This window comes from Geotrypetes seraphini, chromosome 17 (genome assembly GCF_902459505.1).
Source record: "Geotrypetes seraphini chromosome 17, aGeoSer1.1, whole genome shotgun sequence".
NCBI lineage: Eukaryota > Metazoa > Chordata > Amphibia > Gymnophiona > Dermophiidae > Geotrypetes > Geotrypetes seraphini.
The window spans coordinates 7659868-7676592 of NC_047100.1; the positions used below are offsets into that span (position 1 = coordinate 7659868).

Here is a 16725-nt window from a genome sequence, read left to right on the forward strand (position 1 = left end):
TTTAAAATATCAAAGTTTATTGGTATTGTATAACAAATCAATGTCATGATATAATAAAAATCAAACAGATGCCAACAGGATAAAAACATAAATATTGTGAGGTAAACAGACCTTACACGGTTCGTGTTTCGGCAATAATTAGCCTTCCTCAGGGGTCCTTAACACAGTGAGCTAGCAGTCAAATGGAGAACAAGCAATTTAAATGGCCATTTCTCATCATTTAAAACGCTTTGAATGCCGGTCCCTCTCTGTATACATTGATACCTGCATTGAAGCAGGTGGAAATTGATATGAGATGGGACAGAGAGATAGGAAGGTGATAAAAGACCCACAGGAGAGGAGGAGAGATGAAGAATGGTGATCCCCTGATGCAGCAATCTAGTGAAACAGGGTACTCTTAAGGATGAATTGACAATTTTCACTTGCTGAGCAGATTGTAATATGAAGAATAATCAAGCTATTTACGATATGTTTACTAGAGCAATATTTTGAAATATACTACGCGTAACATGTTATTAAAATTTTGGCCTATATAAACTATACATTAAAAACCGGATTTATGAGGAGCTGAGTGAGCACTGTTGAAAATTATCTGAATCATGCTCACGTTCTGATGGTCCACAAAAAATATTTAGACTATCCATGAGAGGTTTTGATAATCCATTTTAAAATAACCTCCTGAGAAAATTAAAGAGTCTTGGGGTAGGAGGCAATGTTGAATCGTGGATTAAGAATTAGTTATCGGACAGAAAACAAAAGGTAGGGTTAAATGGTCATTTTTCTCAATGGAAGAGAGTAAATAGTGGTGTGCCACAGAGATCTGTACTAGAACCGGTACTATTTAACGTATTAATAAATGATCTGGAAATTGAAACTACGAGTGAAGTGAATAAATTTGCAGATACTAAACTGCTGTTGAGACAAACATGGGAGAAGACACTGCTTGCCCAGGATCAGTGGCATGGAATACTGCTACTAATTGGGTTTTTGCCAGGTACTTGTGACTTGAATTGGCCTCCATGAAGACAAGATACTGGGCTTGGTCTGGTCCAGTAAGGCTATTCTTATGTTTATGTTACACAATGCATATTAAGCTCTAGAATCTGTTCCTAGAGGATGCAATCAAGGTGACCAACATACCGACATTCAAAAGAGGTTTGCACAAGTTCCTGGAGGAAAAGTCCATCAAAAAATTATTAGCCAGGTAAAACTGGGTGAGCTGTTGTTCATTCCTAGAAATGAAAGATGGGGAATAGATCTGCTTTTGGTGATCTCGTGGGTACTTTGACTTGGACTGGCCACTCTTAGAGGCAGGATGCTAGACTCAATGGACCCTAGTTTTACACAGAATAACTTTTCTTATGTCCTTAAAGGCTAAAGAAGGTAAGGCTGAGGGGATACAAAATTATAAATAGAGTGGAACGGGTAAACACAAATTGGTAGTTTACTCTTTCAAGAAGTACAACAATTAAATGACACACCATGAAGTTACTATATAGTACATTTAAAACAAATCTGAGAAAATCTTTTTTCACTCAACATTATATACTAGAATTTGTTGCTGGAGGATGTGGTGAAAGCTGTTAGCACAGCTGGGTTTAAAAAGTTCCTGGAGGAAATGTCCATAAACCATGATTAAGGTGGATTTGTCTAAATTCACTGCTTTATCCATGGAATGTCTACCCTCTGGGATTCTGCCAAGTACTTGTGACCTGGATTGACCATTGTAGGGGGGTACTGGGCAAATATTTTGCTGCCCTCATGAGCAAAGATCAGGGATCCACAGCAGGAAAGAATTCAAAGTAGTAGCTTGCAATGTTCTAGTGAGGTACCCGAATAGGGCAGCATTAAAAGACAAAATGCATGTCTGTATGAATGGATAATCATAGGGATGGAAAAGGGTAAAGGGTCATGGATTTGGTATACTGCCTTTCGGTGGTACAACTAATGTGGTTGCATGTACTTTCTCTGTCTCTACTGGACTCACAATCTAAGTTTTGTATGTGGAGTAGGGTTACCAGATGATTTTTGCATGGAGAAACCCAGATATATGGCCCTGCCCCATTCCAGCCCCAGCCCCGCCCCATTCTGCCTTTAGCCCCGCCCACACAAAGCCTCGTCTTTCTTTTCTGACCTCGGGCCGTGTCTGGAGGGCCTCTGAGCATGCGCGGATGCATATGACATCATTCGCGCAGGCTCAGAGACCCTCCAGACGTGGCAGGGAGGTCGGGGCTTTCCAAACCTGGACAAACTACCGGGTTTTGGAAAATCCGTCCGGGCACCTAGCCAGTTCTCTAAAAAAAAAGGCCATGTCTGGGTTTTCCCGGAACAATGGAGGGTTAAGGACTTGCCCAGAGTCACAAGGAACTGCAGTGGGAATTGAACCCAGTTCCCCAGGTTCTCAGCCAATTGCCCTAACTATTTCTGAACGTCCATGTAAGTTCTGTATTGGCTCCAGGCAGTAGGCGCTCAGAAATAAACCAGGCTATTGGTTTTCTACCATAGACCTTTAGAATTTGAGAAGTCCAAGTTTTCTTAAAGCTTGTTTATGATCATTTCCTTCTGAGGACTGAGATGCTCTAGATGACGGTCCTCCAGAGAGCCTGGAAACTCCTTGAGTTGTTTCACAGTTTTGTACAGTAGAATGAGCTACCTGTGAACAAGCCGCAAAGGCCTCAGGGGGGCAGGTCATACTTGGAAGGCTTTGATTCCTCTTTAAGATACCTAATTTATGTAAGGCTTCTTCCCTTGGAGACCTGACTGCTCCTGAAAGTTGAGCTGACTGTTTGTTGGCTTCTGAGACTTCTGTGGCCTTTGCCGAGGCTCCTAAATGTGTAGCAGCACGCTGAGCAGCAAATCGAGCCCTCAGTTCCTGAACGTTGACCCCCGATTTCATGATGGTGTCAAACTTCTTGAGGTGGCCTGGATGAGTCTCAGCTACTTTTCTCAAATTCTTAGGATCACGAGTGACAGACAACCCTGGGGATTCTTCGGAGAAAGAGTTAGTCATTTTCACCTTAGAAGTATCTGACTGATGTTCAGGTCTGCCCAAGGTCGTTGAAGTCTCTGATAAGGCCTTTTGGCTCATTTCTAGTCTTGGGTTTCTTTTAAAATCGATGGAGCTTTTGCATTCTTCTGTGCCATCTGGAAAAATAGCATATATAATATTATTAATGAGAAACAGCCCTTACTTAATAGCCTGGGAAACAAAGAATGTCAGAGCTGAAAATCCAAGTTTGCAAAAGCAAGAAGATCCAAATGGTAACAAAGCCTTGATTGCCATGGCATAGTGGTGTGTCCCAAAGAGATTCTGGATGTGCCATGAGAGAGTCCAGAATTTTACTTTATTAAAAAAAAAAAAATTCCCTTCATAAGTATACACTAGAATAGAAGACATGTACGTTGTGTAAGCAAGAATCTGTCAATGTTATAAGTGTCTGCGTGTGTAAGGATACAACCGCCCAGAAAAGTATCATTCTATGATGTGGTTGGTCCTTGAAAACTAACGTCAAGTACCGGTAGTTTTATTTTTGCTTTTTATGCAGTAGTTATCTTAATTTGAGCAACAAAGCAATAAAGGCTTTGTTACCATTTGGATCTTCTTGCTTTTGCAAACTTGGATTTTCAGCTCTGAAAGAAATTAAATGGAAAAAAAAAAAAAAAAGAGGACTGCAGATGGTGGATGATGAAATGCATGTTTGTCCACTATCGAGCCACGTTTTGAGTTGATTTGAAGTCAAAAACAAGCACTGATTTGCAATTCTACAAAAGCATTTTTAGTGCTGGCCAGTGCACTGAATGCTCTGCACTACTCCGATGGTCATAGAGTTCCTATGAGCATCGGAGCAGTCCAGAGCATTCGGTTCACTAGTTAGCGCTATAAACCTCCTCTGTGCTTTTGTAAAAAAAAAAGGGAGGGTGGGGGTTAGTTTCACCATTGTTACGATTGCCCATACATAGCTTAAAGAACTTTAAATAAATATGTAATTCTCCAATTTAATTTTTTGTTGGTTTTTGCAATTTTATAATTTCAATTATAATGTGATGCGAAAAACATTTGCTCCGTATAGCATGCCGGAGCTAAAAAGGTTTGAGAGACACTGATCTAGATTATAATTCAACCAGAATACCGCTGCAGAATTCATCAAGAAGGCTCAAAGATGGGATAGAACCTCTCTGATTTTAATAATTACAGGTAGGTGCACACAGGGCCTTAACTGGCAATGAATAGTGCCTTTGATGCACGAAACTGGTGTGTATCTCTGGGTGCCAGTTTATTGAATTCTACCAAATGGCACTAAACATTACAAAGGATTTTTTTCCTCTTTTGTTAGAGCAGTATTTATACATGAAATATTTCATGACATTTCTACTCATTTTTAACATGTCCTCAAGATACAATTAGCTGCCATGGAGAGCTTTGTGACAAGGAGACAGCAGTAACAAAGGATTTATTGAAGTCGGTCAATCGATACTTGGAGAGAGCGGTTAGAATGAAAGATAGGATTAGTTAACGTCAATTGATTAAAACAAACACAGCAATTCAATTGGAATATCTGTAAAACCCTGGCGTCTTAAAATAATATTTACACTGGGCAGCTTTGGAATTTAAATCCCACCAAACAGAGACGTCAGTAATCTCAGGCCTCCTTCTATCTCCTAAAATGCGTGATAAGTTCATTCTGGTCTTGCAAAGCTTTGGCAGAGAAGCAACAGCAGGAAAGGGGAATTATGCACGTCCTACATTTAGGCTTTGGGATGATGAATGCTAAGTATGACTTCTGTATCGGTAATTGTGTTAGAATATTAGTCTAAGGACATCTTTTATCAAGCCAATGTGGTAAATACACCGAAGCACATAGGGATTGATTGGGCTTCGGTGCATTTGCCACGTGGCAGTCGCTACCACAGCTGGCTTAAAGAGGCCCTAAGTCTGCAGTTAATATAACATAACACTTTCTACCCCGGATATGTCCTCTTTTTAGAGGACTGCCCAGGTGCTCAGACGGGCTTTCCAAGACTCAGCAGTTTGTCCAGGTTTTGGAAAGCCCCAATGAGCTCCAGCCGCATCGGGAGGGCATCTGAGCGTACGCGGATAAATAGTGTGAAAAGTTTCTGGCAACCAGAGCTGGTACTGTGACATCATAATGCCTCATTCCACCAATAAGAGCCATCCTCATCAGTGATGTCACAATGGCTGGATTGTCCTAGCCTTGGCTGACTTTTACCACATTTTGATTTCTCGAGCGGTGCAGTCATGGCATGTCCAGCGCTAATCAGTTAATTCAGCTACATCACCATGACAACAGCTGTCACTAAGGGCTTTCATACTAACAGCCCTGAGCTACTGGGAAATTAGCACATGGTCATTAACAGATATTTTTAAAAACCCCAGAATAAACAGCTACTATTCTATGAAGAAAGTACACTATTGGAACCTAAATTTAGTGCCAAGTGATGGAATTTTCCCCAAGCTCTGCCCTGACTCCTCTCCTGTGCACGCCATAGTGAAAATACTATCCCCCCACCCCTCTCTGGACAGGCACCAAACTCTTGAATCCAGCTCTGGGGTTGGTTCTGGACTTCCCTATCCCTTTAAAGAATCTTTCGTGTCCTTACCCGGTACATTCTGTGCTTTCTGACTGGAATGGGTTGAAAGCTCTGTTTCGCATTCTTGGGTCTCCTCCTCAGCATCTAAGGAGTTAATTGTCTCTAGGAGGAACTCCAGGCTTTCCTTCTCCTCTGCAGTCAATCGGCAAAGATAGTCTTCATCCTGGAAGATATGACATTGAATCAAAATCAGAAGGTGACATTAGTTTCAGTGTTATCCCTGGTTTCTTTTAGACCAGGGGTGTCCAACCTTTTGGCTTCCCTGGGCCACATTGGCCGAAAATTTTTTTCTAGGACCGCACAAATGCGCAAACGCTGCAGCAAGACAGAGGAGGGAGCTGGCAAGACAGTAAATACCCGGGGGCAGCAGAGGAAAACACTGCATTGCCCTTGACCGGGGCCGCACAAAATATACCACGGGCCCGCAGGTTGGACACCCCTGTTTTAGACGATGTACTTGTAAGGATATTGCATTGAGTCTGAGGCTGCAGGAGTTTTTAATGTACCTCTGTGTTCATGACCTAATCTAATCTTTAGATTTATATACTGAGCCATCCCTAAAAAAATAGGTCTCGACTCGGTTTATAATTTATCTAACACGGATAGCATTAGAGTCCTCAAAAACTATTGGTTAAAAAACGTTAAAACAGCATGGTTTTTAAGATTTTTCGGAAGACCTGAAGTGAAATGCAAGATCTTATTTGAGACGTTAGATCATTCCACAATGCAGTTAATAAAAATGAAAAAGCACAAGAGAATGTATTATAGGCTTTTAATAAACTAAGGAATTGATATTCGGTGTGATTTAACTATGTAGGAGGGTTCCTGCCCAGTTAAATCACACTGACTGGGTCCAGTGCTGTTCGGTGCTTCTCTCCGGTTAGTATAAAACCACAAAAAGAAGCGACAGAAAAGCCTCACGGAAGCACAGCGAGCGGGAAAAGCATCTCTTGTGCTCTCATTCCCTGGGATTGAGTCTCCAGTCAGTGCCAGGTTGGTCTGGGCTAGAGCAAAGGACCCCCGATATCTTGCCAGTATTTGTGTGGTTTGTCTTTCTGGACACATACCAGAGCTGAAACACTAGCGTAGTGAATGATTCAACCTCGTGTCCTTGAACTAACTTGATTTCATCTTCCTTCTCCTGTAACAAATCCCACATCACAAACTTCTTTAAGTTAAGCAACATCGGCAAAAATATTTTTCTAGAATCACCTGAGGGAAATGTGCTGGACAGGAATGAGAATGTTTTCCCAAAGTGTAAATTTTTATCCTCAGAACCACAAAACATATTGTCTTATTCTAAGCCAGATGTTTTCCTCAGTATTACCATATGTTCAATATACATAGAAACTTTAGGCCTCTTCTATCAAACTGCGTTAGCGGTTTTTAGTGCAGAGCCGCGCTGAATGGCCCGCGCTGCTCCTGACGCTCATAGGAAGTCTATGAGCGTCGGGAGCAGCGCGGCTCACCTCGCTACAAACAGCTAGTGCAGTTTGATAGAAGAAGCTGTTTGTTTTTAATTTTTTATATACGCAGTGCTTTTTTCAAGGGGAGGGGGGGTTGTATTCCTCCAATCCAGGGGTTCTCAACCCAATCCTCAGGACATACCCGGCCAGTCAGGTTTTCTGGATACCCACAATAAATAGGCATGGGATAAATTGCCATGCATTGCTTCCATTGTATGCAAATCTATCTCATGTATATTCATTGCAGGCATTCTGAATTTGACTGGCTAGGTGTGGTGTACTATTACTACAACTTATCATTTATACAACGCTGAAAGGCGTATGCAGTGCTGTACATTTTGACATTTATAGACGGTCCCTGCTTGGAAGAGCTTACAATCTAACTTGGACAGGCAGACATGACATAGAGGATAGGGGATGCAGAACCCAAGGTGAGAGGAGTTGGGAGTCGAAAACACTCACAAAGAGGTGGGCTGATGTTTATAGACGGTCCCTGCTCAGAAGAGCTTACAATGTAACTTGGACAGACGTGACAAATAGGGTTGGGAATGAAAAACCCAAGGTGAGAGGAGTTAGGAGTCGAAAGCATAAAAGTCTCCTCTCCCCTTACTCTAAGCATCAATAATCACTGTCCAGAAGAAGAATGATAAGAACTTGTTTAGGTGAGAAAGTGTCAGCATGGAAAAAGCACAGAACCAGTGACAGTTCCAGGAGAGTGTACTAGATGTAGTAATGTCTGCTATTCCCATCCCCCTTCCTGTGTACTTTAACAGTGAAAACCTATAAAATGAACATCTTAAATACAGGCATTGCATTTTCGCTTCCACCCATTTGGCCAGAATACTGCTTGATTTGCAGCAGATGAGAGATTCCTTTTGACACCTGTTAGGGAGAATCCCATCACCCAAAAAAGCTGCCAGGCTCTGCTGCTTACCATGTACCAGGTGGCAGAAAATCCCATCCACGCCAAAGCTGACTATTCCCAGAGTTTTCTTGACAGCGAAGAATCTAACAACTGGTTTCACGGACACAGATTTTTCTTCTTCCTGTGGCTGCTCTGCTAGCGGTGCAATGTTTGCATTTCTGGTTACATGCAAACAGAACTAGCTTCCCTATGGTAGCCTATGAAGCTTTATGCAAACAGAGGTGTTCCCTCTCCTTTGCGATAACTCTTACTCTGGAAGGAGGAACACGGATGTGACTGTGCAGGAAGCATGCATTAAAATCATGTACAGGAGGCCTAGCGCAGACTCTACTCCTGGTAGCTATTACCTTGGCTTGCTGCATTGGAGAGCTCCATGCCTTGGTATCCTATAGTCCCTATACCCAATTTCTTCATGACAAAGTGCTGTTACGGACTCATCCTAAATTCCTACCTAAAGTAGTCTCGGCCTTCCATTTGAACCAATCCATAGTGCTGCCTACTTTTCATCCGCCCCCACACCCTTCGCCAGAGGCCGAGCGACTCCATACCCTGGACTGTGCCAGAGCTTTACGCCTCTATTTGGACAGAACGGCGAGTCCTCAGCGCCCGTCTCAGTTGTTCCTCTCCATCCGTCCAACTTCCTCTCCTAGACCAGTTTCGAAGTTGACATTGTCCTCTTGGATTACCCAGCTCATTGCGTACTGCTACGCCTCCGCTCTCCAGGAGATCCCTCCGCATGACCTCCGAGCTATGGCTACCACCTGGGCTAACCTTCGCCTCGCTCCTCTCCAAGAGATCTGTCGAGCGGCTACCTGGTCCAGAATTAATACTTTTGCCAAGCACTACTACCTTGATGTGGAATCCGGCACGGATGCATCGCTGGGTTCTACGGTCCTGCAAGCGGCATTATGAGGCGTCAACTTCCCTCCTCCACTACGTCTCAGGTAACAGATCTTTATTATATACAATAGCATGTTATTATTCTGTTACCTTCAGCTCGGGAGGCACCTTCTTGTGTGGCTGTAAGATCTCTGTCCAGGGAGAAATAGAAGTTGCTTACCTGTAACGGTAGTTCTCCTTGGACAGATGATCTTACAGCCACACAATCCCGCCCAGCCTCCCCTATTGTTGCCGCCAGCTTTATACATAACTGTGTTGGTCGGTTGGGGGGTTTGTTTATATAGGGGCCAGGTTGGATACATTCGGGCGGGAGGGCTGGCACATGCGCAAAGCTCTTTAGCTTTGCAGCTTTTAGACTGCCGGGTCGGCTCCGTCACGGTGACGTCACCTTCTTGTGTGGCTGTAAGATCATCTGTCCAAGGAGGACTACCGTTACAGGTAAGCAACTTCTATTTCTAATGCAAGCTTAACACCCAATTATTACTCGCCAATGCAGTGAAGAAATTATTGCATATGCAAATAGACCCTACGTGATACACGTTCACCATGTATAATACGTCTACCATGCTTTGTTACGTATGTAAACTTGTAACCTGTTCTGAGCTCTCTGGGATATAAAACAAACCAAGTAAGGGAAAACACACTGGTCGCATGGGCATATAATTCACTGCTAAGTGCTATGCACATGACTGATTGAGAAACAATCAGTACCGCACATCTGCACTCATGCTGAAATGCTATTCCATAGATAAAAGTTTTGCAATGCTAATATTTCCTTGCAGGATAAAATTACAGCACATCACAGTGTTCTCCCTAGCGTCTTTTAATTTAGGTGAGCGCCCGGCTGTCTTCCTCGAATGAGGCGCTTCCCCCCCTAGTCAGTGTCTCACCTTTAAAACGCTTCTCTCTCAGCGTCTTCCCGCCAGTCATGCCGCACGCGCTCAACCACCCGCACGCCGCCTCCCTGCTGCCCATGCCCTGCAACTCGTGCATCACCTGCCCGCGGTACCACAGCAGCCTGATCCTGGACGAACGGGGGCTGTGCAGACCGCTATCAGCAAATCAAGGCAGCGGCGCTCGAGTGCTAGCTCTGCGAGAAGATCCCCAAGGAGGCAACGGTGATGTGTAAGCAGTGCAGAGGTTTATAGCACGGGCCAGCGAGGTAAGTGCTCCGCTGCTCACATGAATTCTATGAGCGCTGGAGCATTTACTATGCTGGTCCGCGCTAAAATCCTGTAACGCAGCTTGATAAAAGGTGCCCAAAGTGATGTCTATCACACAAATGAAGGTCCAGGAGTAAATATCGAAAACCTAAAAGAACAAATCCTATGATGAACAGGAGATGCTAAAATGTGACGTGTAAATAGCAAGAAAAGCCATGCGGATATATAGTGAGTGCAAGTCAATACAGTAAACACCCACATATACATAGCAAAATTAAAAAATTCAGCTTGTGGATAAATTGTGGGCGAGAAAGTAAAAAATTAAAATAAGCTGAAACTGCTGGGAAAAAAAATGTTCTGTATAACAGATAGGAAATAGTAATATGACCATCTGGTGGAAACGGTAAAAAAAGACAAGGAATGTGAATAGGCTTTTAAGTCAAGGATCCAGTATTTCAATTATAGTGGCGCCATCTGGTGGAAATGGTACATAAGAACATAAGAAGTTGCCTCCACTGGGTCAGACCGAGGTCCATCTCGCCCAGCGGTCCGCTCCCGCGGCGGCCCATCAGGTCTGCGACCTGTGAAGTGGTTTCTGACCACTTTTATAACCTACCTCAAGTTCTATCTGTACCCCTCTATCCCTTTATCCTCCAGGAACCTATCCAAACCCTTCTTGAACCCCTGTACAGAGTTCTGGCCTATCACTTCCTCCGGAAGCGCGTTCCATGTGTCCACCACCCTCTGCGTAAAAAAGAATTTTCTAGCATTTGTTCTAAACCTGTCCCCTTTCAATTTCTCCGAGTGACCCCTAGTGCTTGTGGCTCCCCTCAGTTTGAAGAATCTGTCCTTATTTACTCTCTCTATGCCCTTAAGGATTTTGAAGGTTTCTATCATGTCCCCTCTAAGTCTCCTCTTCTCCAGGGAGAACAGCCCCAGCATTTTTAACCTGTCAGCGTATGAAAAATTTTCCATACCATTTATTAGTTTAGTCGCCCTCCTCTGCACTCCCTCGAGTACCGCCATGTCCTTCTTGAGGTACGGTGACCAGTATTGAACACAGTACTCCAGGTGCGGGCGCACCATTGCGCGATACAGCGGCATGATGACTTCCTTCGTCCTGGTTGTAATACCTTTTTTGATGATGCCCAGCATTCTGTTTGCTTTCTTTGAGGCTGTCGCACATTGCGCCGATGGTTTCAGTGATGTGTCGACCATCACCCCCAGGTCCCTTTCAAGGTTACTCACCCCTAGCAGTGTTCCCCCCATTTTGTAGCTGAACATCGGGTTCTTTTTCCCTACATGCATGACCTTGCATTTTTCTACGTTAAAACTCATTTGCCACTTTTTTGCCCAGTCTTCCAGTTTCGTTAGGTCCCTTTGCAGGTCTTCACAGTCTTCCGTGTTTCTAACCCTGCTGCAGAGTTTGGTGTCATCAGCAAATTTGATAACCTCACATTTTGTCCCTGCCTCCAGATCGTTAAAAATAGACAATGTGAATAGGTGGCAAAAAGTAAAAATATCCACTATTTCAAATACAATGGCGCCATCTGGCGGAAACGGTAAAAATAGACAAGGAATGTGAATGGGCTGAAAAGTCAAAGATCCAGTATTTCAATTATAGTGGCGCCATCAGGTGGAAATGGTAAAAATAGACAATGTGAATAGGTGGCAAAAAGTAAAAAAAATCCACTATTTCAAATACAATGGCGCCATCTGGCGGAAACGGTAAAAATAGACAAGGAATGTGAATGGGCTGAAAAGTCAAAGATCCAGTATTTCAATTATAGTGGCGCCATCAGGTGGAAATGGTAAAAATAGACAATGTGAATAGGTGGCAAAAAGTAAAAAAAAATCCACTATTTCAAATACAATGGCGCCATCTGGCGGAAACGGTAAAAATAGACAAGGAATGTGAATGGGCTGAAAAGTCAAAGATCCAGTATTTCAATTATAATGGCGTCATCTGGTGGAAACTGTAAAAAAAGACTGGCTCCCCGCGCTAAAAACTGCGATAGCAGTTTGGATAGAATAGTTTATCACATGGATAAATTCTGATGTAAACAACTTGCTAGGCATTGCAATCGGATGAATGATGTATATTGAAACCTTTATTAGTATGTGGATCATGTTTGCAACCGCAGGCTCGTTGGCCAGTGTGTGCAGGTGGCTGTTTCTCCCTCGTCAGTGTCCCACCTTTAAAACGCTTCGCTCTCAGCCGGTCATGCCGCACGCGCTCAACCACCCGCACGCCGCCTCCCTGCTGCGCATGCCCCGCCTGATCCTGGACGAGCGGGGGCAAATCAAGGCAGCGGCGCTCGAACGCTAGCTCTGCGAGAAGATCCCCGGTGATGTGTAAGCGGTGCAAAGGTTTATAGTGCTCCGCTTCTCACATGAATTCGATGAGCGCTGGAGCATTTCCTGTGCTGGTACGCGCTAAAATCCTGTAAAATGTGCCCAAATGAAGGTCCAGGAGTAAATATCGAAAACCGAAAAGAACAAAGATTCACCTATTCGTTGTCCTTTCTGATGGTTTCCACCAGAGGGCGCCATTGCAATTGAAATACTGGATCTTTGACTTAAAAGCCCATTCACATTCCTTGTCTATTTTTACCGTTTCCACCATATTATTACACTACTATTATACATAGATTTTCCCCATCAGTTTCAGCTTATTTAAATTGTATGTTTATTTTCTAGCCCACCATTTATCTACAGGTTGATTTTTATTTTATTTTCCTATGTATTTGTGGATGTTTTTTGTATTGACTTGCACTCACTATATAGCCACATCGCATTTCACCTTCTATTCATCATATGGTTTATACTTTTTGATGCTTTCTCCACTTGACTTATTTGCATATTTTGGTATACTTTGTGTTGTCTGGATCTTCTCTTGTGATATATGATGACTTACCCCTTCTTCTACAAAACTGCCATAGCAGTTTTTAGCACGGGGAGCTGCGCTGAATGGTCCCCGCTGCTCCCCGCGCTAATAGAAGAGAGCCAAGTCTTTTCTCTGCATGTCCCTAGGGGCTTTGGTGCATTTCTCACGGGGGACTCCCTACTGCAGCTTTCAAAGGGAAGCCCTTGGGGATTTTTGAATGTCTTCAGGCATGCGCCGTTCCTTTTTCTCGTTCATCTCTTTTGGTTCTCGTTTAGAGCAAGAACCAGAAGACCTTGAGCATGTACAAATGGTCAAGGCCCAGCCCATCCAGGAGGGAGGATCTTCGAGCACCGGCATGTCCTGTGCGTTGGTGCTGGTGCCGGTGCCAAATCAGGGTAAGGGATGGTGTTTGGGCGCTCAACAGGGGATGCCAGATCGCGGGGGGAAGGTCAGATCACGAGGGGGGCATGGAGCAGTGCCGGTGGCCTCGAGGGTGGAGGGGAACGAATCGGTTTACGAGCATGCTTCTGGAACGAATTATGCTCGTAAACCAAGGTTTCACTGTATTTCCTATTACACATATAGATATTTTTCCAGTAGTTTCAGCTTATTTTAATTTTATTTTCTCACCCACAATTTGTCTACAACTTGATTTTTGTATTTTGCTATGTAGATGTGGGTGTTTTCTGTATTGCCTGGCACTCATTTACCCTCTCTTCTATTAAACTGCATTAGCAATTTGTAGCGCGGTGAGTTGCGCTGAATGGCCCACGCTGCTCCCGACACTCATATGAACTCTATGAGCGTCTGGAGCAGCGCGGGATGTTCAGCGCGGCTTCCTGTGCTAGAAACTGTTATCACAGTTTCATAAAAGGAGGCCATAGAGTTCCTATGAGCGTCGGGAGCAGCGCAGGCCATTTAGCGTGGTCTCTGCGCTAAAAACTGCTAGTGTGGTTTGATAGAAGAGGCCCCGAGTCATTGAGATTTGTGTGTGTGATAGAGGAAATATAAATTCCACTTGATAAAAGCGTCACTTTACCTGCAAAGGACTGCATAGCTCACATCGATAACTCAGCTTTTTTGATATGAAAAGTGGAAGACTTGAAGTTCCATCTCAGGTCTTTTGGTACAGCTGTCATTCCTCCTCTGTCTGACAGCAGTGACTCTGGGCAACGGCCAGGGATGGATTTCCGATGGCTGATCTGTGCCTAGAGGTGTCTTTTGCCATGACTTTAAAGAGGGAGCTGCATCTGCTTTCTCCTGCGCAGGCTTTAACCTGAACTATGGTTAATTGGAGGGGGTTCCCCACCCCCTTTATTTGGTTTTAGAATTTTAATTTGTGAACCCCTTTGATTTCTATTACAAATAAGTTCAGAATAAACAACAACTCTGAACCGTACAGAACTCCAGAGTCTCACAGGGTCCACTAGCTCCAGAAACTGATGAAAGGAGATAAAAAGCTCTAATAGGAGGGAGAGCTCATATCATGCTGGGAGGAATAAAGATTAGAGCAGGAAGAGAAGGCAGTCAAAAATCAGCTTAGGGGCAAGTGAGATGTGAATGGAGCCTCCCCCAACACCTAACACAGAGCTCTATTAATGGACCTCACTCTTACCCCGCAACATTGCCAGTGCCAAGACCCTCTCTCTCACACACACACACACACACACAGAGTTCTTCCAAAAGCATCTCCTCCTTTTCTAGTATACTTGCTCTGCCAATGCGCCTCCTTTCTGCTCTGCTGTTCCAGTTCTGAGACCCTCACACAGACAAAGAGTCCTCTGCCAATGCATCTCACTCCTTCCCTGGTACAAACACCTTCATACACAGAGCTCTGCAAATGCACCTCATTCCTGCCCTGCAGCACCCTCTCTACTGCCTTCAGCTACCTATTCCATTCATTCTGTACATGTATCATTTCATTTGTCATACTTGTGTATCACATTCTTACAACTTCTAGATATGTGATGGTCGCATGAGACTGATGAAAATCTGCTTTCCAGCTATCTATATTGTGTTCATACTGTTATGACTATCAGGGGGACACTTGCATAGGGCTCTGAAGATCTGCTCTTCAGCTGTCTGTGCTGTATACAAACTATATGCAAACTGTGTATCTTATCAGAAAATTCTCAGGAGGAAATCGAATACCGAGGAACATTGGTTATTTCACTGGTTTTTCAGCAGGACCTGAATTTAATTATGAAGGCTTTTTTTCTATTTCCCCGTAATCTTTTTAAGGGACAAAAAATTAGAATTTTCCCAGATGTTACTAAAATAACACAGGACCGCAGAAAGTTGTTTCTAGTTATGAGGGAAGAAGCTGTAAAAATGGGAGCAAATTTCTTGTTATCCTATCCATGTAAATGTCAGATAAAATATGTATTTGTTGAGCCAGAGCAGCTTCAAACCTTTTTGGAAGCAAAAAAATTAATGCAATAGTATTAAAGAAAAGAAGGCTGGTTTATACCGTGTTAAATTTTACTTGTAACCAGGGCCAGATTAAAGGAGAGGCCCAGTAGGCACATGCCTAGGGGGACCTGCTGAAGGAGGGCAAACAGAGGACTCAGTTTTTCAACTTTTTTTTTTTTTTACAGCAACGGCAACGACACAAGACACCCCACCCCCACCCAGCATTGGCTTCAGTTACTTATTTTGAACAGAGCCAGCAGACGCTGTCATCGCGGGAGCTTCCTGCACCTCAGCTCGAAAGAAGTAAGTGAAAGAAGTAAGAAGAAATGGCTGTAGGGAGTTCCCAACGTAGTCTCGAGAGACTACGGGAACTCCCAGCAGCCATTTCCTCATGGTGATCTGCACGGGGCAGGAGCGTAGGAAGATTGCTCCTGCCCCGAAAGCCCTGTAGACCACCAGGTAAGGCCGGGAAGGCGGCAGGGAGGAAAAAAAGATGGATTTTTTTTTTTTTACATTAAAACTGTTTTTTTTATTTTCCCCCTCCCCAGAAAAAAATTGTGATTATATGAAACTGCGAGTGCAGGAACCGCGAATGGGGAGGGGGAAGTGTACCGCCAGAGACAGAGCCTGAAGTAATGAGCCAGGCAGGTTGTTCCAGGCATGTGGCGCAAGGTAGAAGGGACGGAGACAGGAGTTGGCAGTGCTGAACAGTGGCATAACGAGGGTAGGAGATACAACCCTGCGTCTTCCTCTCCGTTCCTCCTGCTACACTCTGGCTTGCTGGTTGTGCTGTTGGCTTTCCCTCATGTTACTTCATGGCCCTGCGGCCAGGAAGTGACTTCAGAGGGGAGCCAGGTCCGTGCAAGCAGCAGGCAGGAAAAGTTGCTCACAATGGAGAAGATTTAAAGAGATGGGGTGGGGGGTGGCACCAACCTGGCAGGAGGTGCTGGTCATCTCCCCACCCCCACCGGTATGAGAAGGGTACAACAGGGGGGGACTTGTAGTATGGGGAGTAATAAGAAAGGAGAGATACTGAGGAGTTGCAGAGCCAGTACACTTTAATATCAGTCCCTAAGAGGAGTTTGAATTGTGCAATTACTCCTGCAGGAAACCAGAGCGACCGCCACGTGCCGCCACCTAGATCACGTGACTTCGACCGTTGCTGGTCCGCGAGCCTCAGCCGCGTCAGAGAGCAAGTGCGGCTGCGCTGAATTCAGGACGGGGCCCTAGGAGGCGGTCCTCGCGCGCCCTGGAGGGCTCTGGGCGGCTAGTTGGCCACGGACAAGCTCCTGCGCGCCCACGGGAGTCCCGCCGGAGCCGCTTCCATCCCTTCCGACTCGGCTTTGGAACCCGCTCACAACC

General features: G+C 44.5%; 1 protein-coding gene across 2 annotated transcripts; it reads right to left on the reverse strand.

The window, feature by feature from the left end:
• On the reverse strand, positions 1-12221 carry LOC117351197. 2 transcript variants are annotated; one of them, XM_033926130.1, is made up of 3 exons: positions 12174-12221; positions 5620-5773; positions 1-3144 (listed from the first exon to the last, which is right to left on the reverse strand). In XM_033926130.1, the coding sequence occupies exons 1-3, from the start codon at positions 12192-12194 to the stop codon at positions 2510-2512; spliced, it is 810 nt and encodes a 269-aa protein (XP_033782021.1). In that variant the 5' UTR covers positions 12195-12221; the 3' UTR covers positions 1-2509. The 2 variants fall into 2 exon arrangements, with proteins under 2 accessions (XP_033782021.1, XP_033782020.1); XM_033926129.1 differs by lacking the exon at positions 12174-12221 and adding an exon at positions 8011-8156.
• Between the last annotated feature and the right edge of the window lie 4504 nt (positions 12222-16725).